The following is a 6299-nucleotide window of genomic DNA, read 5'->3' as shown; positions in this document are numbered from 1 at the left end:
CTGTCTTATCTTAAATGCATTATTCCATAAAAAATTAATATTCCATGTATAGATACTTGTTATTCTATATGTTCAAAAATTATTGAAATAATTAGAAAAATTTATTTCTAGTTATTTCACAGCAATTTATTTCAATATTTGTTTAAAGAAGTAAATAGAATTTTGACACAAAGAAAATAAAATTTAATAAGATTATATATTTTTTTTGTTAAGTTTATACAAACAAATTAATATATTATTATATTACTTTTAAATAAGATTAAAATAGATAGGCCTAGATCTCATTTTGAAACTTACTTTATTTCTTACTTTCTTACAATAATAATTAATCTGACATTTGTATTTTGGAACTTAACCAAACCTTTGAAATGTTGTTTAAAAGGTAACTCTGTCGTTCAGTGCACTTTCCTATAATCATTTGTAATGTGTAGTATTCATGGAATGTGTTCTGCTTTAACTGCAGGACATCTTTCTATACAAATTGTACTTAAAGTTAATTAGAAACTTTTGACATTTTGCTATTTCATAGTTTCCCTAAAAGCAACCATTCTCCTAGAAAGCTATAATTCAACCAATATTGGCATATTGGATTTGTTCATTCATTCTATCATGTTAACCAATGCTATTATTGTCAGAAATACAGAGGAAAATTTGTTGGTACATTTGATACTGTCATGATTGTTAGTGACAAAAACAGCTGCTGTAATTACTCACTGGAAAATTACAACCAATTCTACCAATCACAATACTCTTTGACACTTTTTGGCATTGATCTATTTGGATGCTTTCCTCTCTTGAGAAATGATAATGGATTGGATTATATTCTCCATTGATCATATCTCCTGATATGCTGATTATTAAACTTGTTTGAACAAAGTAATGCTAATGTTTAATGTTAATTAATTTTTAAAAATTTGAAAAAGAAACAATTTATAATAAGAATTAAAATAGCAGAACTTTTATGTATTGAAAATATTGCCTGTTAACTGTAATTGAATACTTTAGTTTTGATACTTCTCTAATTATAATAATTATAGATTATAAATACAGCCATTATGGCTTATCATTATTCTCTAGTACCAAGCAATATTAAGTATTTTGTAAAAATGACAATTTTAAAAAGTTGTAATTTGTATAGTTATAATAATTTTTATAGCCACAATGTTAAAACTTTCATGTTTGTTGATATATCTATTTGAATGTATTTTGTAATTAAAATTAATCAAATTATTTGCTGTGATTACTTATCATACATAATGTGGATAATAATAATATATATTTTAAATAGTTGTTTCTGTCTAATATATAAAACTTATTCTACTATGATTAGAATTTAATTAATTACCAGATTTTAACTACATATATATATTTGCTTATTATTACTTAAAGCAAAATGAAATTTTAATACAAAAATCAATTGTATTTATGAAACTATATGCTTTTAATAGAGCATCTATTCCAATCACTTTATTATTTAAAAATAATTTTATCAGAATAATAATTGAAACATTGTTTAAGTAATACATTCAATTTTTTTTAAATAACTGATAAATAATAAAGCATAAAATAAAATATAAAAATTTAACATTAGTGTACAGAAATATTACAGTAAATAAAATTCTTCACATAGTTATATTAATATATATAAAAAACATTTAAATAATATTCATTGAATGTATCAAAAATATAATAATAATAATATTTATACAGTTAAAGTTGAATGTTTTTGATTCTATATTGCTATATTTATATATTTATAATTGTTTGCACAAGATTTAAAGCAAATAGTAATAATACTTTTTGTTGATATTGTATGTGTGTGTGCATATTGTACTGCGTAGAATTTCAATATAATAATATAAATTAATATAAATATGTATAATTAAAAAATGTTTTTCTTTTCAATTTTTTTATATATGAGAACAAATAATCATATAAAATATGCTTTAGTTTTAAATGTCAATGCTTATGCTTGATGATAATAATAGTAATTTAGTGATTTTAATTATTTAAAAATGAATTTCTTAAAGTCAAATTATAATAAATATTTTATATTAATACTATTTCCTCAAAATACCAGAAAATTTACCAAAAATAATTCATGATATTAAGCAGTTTGTTTAAAATATATACAGCAGTAAAATAATTACAGTACCGGTATTTTTAAAAGCACTTTTGCTCACAAACAACTCAAACTTTTTCAGTTTATGCTGTTCTAAAATGAATCAAATTCAAATTGGACTGCTTTGGTTGGATAGTTTAAATGTTTGAAAGAGTATATTTCTGTGGAAGCAATAGCATGGCTTTATATTTGAAAATATTTGAAATTTTGAACATGGAAGCATTGCACTCATTAAATATTTTAATATATAATGCCTCCACCAAGAATGAAATTTCTTGATTTTGTGGCATAAACACACTAATAAGTTACAGACTAATTTCTCTTCTAATTGTTATGGGTATCTTATAATTTTTATTTTAATAAATCAACAATATATTAAATTATAGTTTAGTAATTCACAAAAATTAAATAAAAATTAAATTCACAAAAATAATAAAAATTAACAACAAAAATTTATGTAACATAAATAACAAACATTATAATATTTGATAATATGGCTTTGTATATCTGATAATGAACTATATATACATTTTAAAATATTTCTAATTAATTATTCTTGCAACTGTACTAATAATAATTTATTTTTTTAGGGGTTGGTATTGTTTTAATTACTGTAAGTGGTATTGCTTGGAGGTTAACTTCACATGATGCACCATCTTGTCGAGCTATGTTGGGATTACAAACCAATGATCAAGAACCAAATAGACGTTTTGTGCCTCGAGTGCCACCTTATGGACGTCCTCCTCATCCATATGCTGGTAAGTTAATCATATGTAGTTAAAATGAAAAATTATTGCTAAATAAAATACATACAATTTCTGTTGCTAACTTTAAAACAACCATTTCAACACAACATTTAAATAAGAATAATAATTCAATTACTATATATATAACAAGACTATCAAATGATTATAATGGATATATAAGAAACATAAAACATAAAAATACAATATTAAAAATTAAATACAAAAATAAAAAAATAGATTTTTCAAACATGTTTTAGTATTACCAATAACATTTTCAAATTATAAAATGAAAACAAATATTTATTAAGCACAGAAGGTAAAACATGGAAAGGTTTGAACAACTCATTCAAAAGCTTTTATGAGAACAAATGATAGTGTGACACAAAATTAATATAAAGTAGTTACAATAAAAAAATACATATAGATGTAAATTCTACATTGAACAAAGAAATAAAAGTTATTTGTATTATTTGTATGTCATGATCTCAAATTTTTTTTAAATAAAATAACAGAGGTTATTTTATTTTTTAAAATTTCTCATTTTTATAGTAATATTTCAGAAATATTACTATAGAAATTTTAGGCAGAGCAAAAAATAAGTAAACTTGAATATAAAAATTTGTTCACATTTTCATTCTTCCTGCTCTCATTGAAAAGTCTATTATTCATTAAAACTTTCTGAAAATACTTATACAGTAGAGTGTCGATTTTCCGAATCAATTGGGGACTGGGGTTGTCCGGATAACTGATATTTCGGATAACCGATTTACGTACGAAAAAATAGTTTAACGTATCCAATGTCGAAATTTTTATCCGTTGCGTGTCACTTCGCGTTGAATTTTCATCGATGAACAAAGACTATTGTATCATTAAAAATTATTTTTTTATTTTGTACAAACAAAATAAATATATTGAAAAATATAAAAATAATAAAAAATTATACTTCAGATGTTAATTTAGTATCAAAAACGTAAAATATTTGAGTAGCCCAAGACATAGCCAAAGATTGAAGTGCCACAGCACTGGCAAAAATTTAAATTTGCCGACTGGAATTCTTTCGGATGATTGACTTTCGGAAAATCGACGCTCTACTGTATTTAAAATGTCTGAGTTATATTCTTAACATTATAATGACACTGTTTAAATCCAACAGCAACTAAGATTTACTGGCAATTTTAAAGTTTTAATTTTGTTTATATCCAACAAAGTCAATAAAATGACTTACGTAGTTCTGGCTCTAGGCCTTTCATTTATTGAAATAAAATTTATCAGTGCTACACTATAAAGAAATTATTTAATATAGTATATTTATCATCTGTTAATATATATATTGATCGATACTAGATAATTATAAACATCAGTATTATCTAGCTTGGGATCCAATAAAAAAATTGATGTGAAATTTGGAGGAAAATTTATTAGAACAACTAAAGAGATAATTTTGTGAAACAAAATTATCCCTTTAGTTGTTCTAATAAATTAGATTCAATTTCAGCCACCAAGGTGATGATGTTGTTTGCATGTACAGTACAGATGTTTTTTATATGCAAATTACAGCATCATTCGAATAATAGATGTCATTTCTACTCAGGCAATAAATACTTTAAATATTGCTAATAACTTTAACAGATTACAGTATAAGATATTATAAGATCCTATAAGATCATTGATTTTTCCGTTTTATCTGAATTACATGTTGTACGAGTCACTTAGATTTTACAAATATGTGAGCCGTTCACAGCCCGGCACATGTATTTGTAAAATCTAAGTGACTCGTACAACATGTAATTCAGATAAAACGGAAAAATCAATGATCTTATAGGGGGGTCGACTGTATTTGCTTAATAAAACTTTATTTACTACATGTTAATTGTAGCCACATCTATTGGAGAATGTTCATATATTTAAGAATTAGTTTCTGGATACAAATGTTGAAAGTGCTTCTGTTAATACTAAGGAACTTTATTAATGCTGAACTCAGTGAATTAGTATCCAGAAATTATATAAAGCTTGGCATGAGTTTTTAAATTTAACTTTTTTATTTAAGAATTATTTTATTATTTCTTACATTTTCTCTTGCTCCATTTTATATTACTATATATGGAAAAGTATTTCTTATATATTGTTTAACATTCAAGTGACTGAAATTAAGTTATTTCTTTATTTTTTTGTTCGAAAAATTGTCTTTTATACATTCTGTACAACATAGGGAAGACAATTTTCAGAGAATATAAAAAAAATAGTTACAAATTTTTACTACCTTGCTTTTAGTCTATGCCAGGGATGGCAAACTTATGGCATATGTGCTTGATGTGGCATGTAATGGGAAATAATCTGGCATGTAAAGTATCATATCACTTTGATTTATCATATGTCTTTTTCAATCATCCTTTTGGTTTATCACCCAATTATCCTTTTTCAATCAGCTTTTTTGCATTTATTCTAATTAAAGTGTATTTGTTTAATTTCTTTAAATATCATTATTTAAAGTCTAAAATCTTAGTATGCATAACATCTTTAAGGCTAAGTATGCTTATAATATGGCATACAGGCTCAAAAAGGTTTGCCATCCCTGGTCTATGCTATTTATTTGCCCTTATAAATTTTTAAGAAAGGCATTGATACCATAGCATCTTCCCTGAAAACTTAATTTTTACATATTTTATTAAATGCAATATATATTTTTATTATACCTTTTCATGTTTGCTTTTTCATTGTGCTTGAACAATTAATGGATAGTTTTAGTAGAAATGGTCAGATGGCATTGACAATGAATTGTTAATTGCATTATAATATAATACATAATTCATAATTATATTTATAATATAGTTTGTAATTTAGAGTTGTAAGTTGTATTACAATTTATAATTTTAGATCTACAGAATTATTCTAATTATCTAATTCTAATTCAGCAGAATTATAAATTGTATTGTAATTTATTACTTTGTAAATTTCTACTATAAATGTTACTAAGTGTACCAGTATTCATTATATCTTCAGAATAGTTTTTTAACTTAAAATTTGATTAAGAAATGGTGTGACAGAATTTTGATATGTGTCATATTACACACATTACAATATAGATTTTATTATGTTGAAACAGTAATAAATCAATTTATAATATGATTGGCTTTTACATCCAAAATTAAGATAGTTTACATCATTATATAGGACGGGAATAAGGTATAAATTCAGTTTAATGATATTAATGTTAATACTAATATTGTTCTATTCTAAAAGTGTTCTTGAAGAATTTAATTTTATTAAGTATATGTTTAACATAAATTCTGTTAGACTGTATTTGATTGATCAAAACCAAAATATATAAAAGACTAAAACTTGACTTAATTTCACAGTTACTAAGTAATTTGGATTAAAGATAGGTAGTTAAGTTGCTATCTTGTATTAAATTAATGATTATATTAATTTTA

The 6299-nt window shown here is 23.7% G+C and overlaps 1 protein-coding gene across 2 annotated transcripts in view; it reads left to right on the top strand.

The window, feature by feature from the left end:
• Nucleotides 1-6299, top strand: part of LOC111627659 (mucin-6-like) — a 134756-nt gene that overhangs the window by 101167 nt on the left and 27290 nt on the right. For both annotated transcript variants that reach the window (XM_023371258.1, XM_023371259.1), the window contains exon 3: nucleotides 2713-2880. In XM_023371258.1, the coding sequence (XP_023227026.1) occupies nucleotides 2713-2880 (168 nt within the window). The remainder of the gene's footprint in view (nucleotides 1-2712; nucleotides 2881-6299) is intronic.

Source organism: Centruroides sculpturatus, unplaced genomic scaffold (assembly GCF_000671375.1).
Source record: "Centruroides sculpturatus isolate CEXI.00-Female unplaced genomic scaffold, Cexi_2.0 scaffold255, whole genome shotgun sequence".
In the NCBI taxonomy this organism is placed as follows: Eukaryota; Metazoa; Arthropoda; class Arachnida; order Scorpiones; family Buthidae; genus Centruroides; species Centruroides sculpturatus.
The sequence above is the reverse complement of the archived record's forward strand: the minus strand, read 5'-3'. Positions and strand labels throughout refer to the sequence as shown.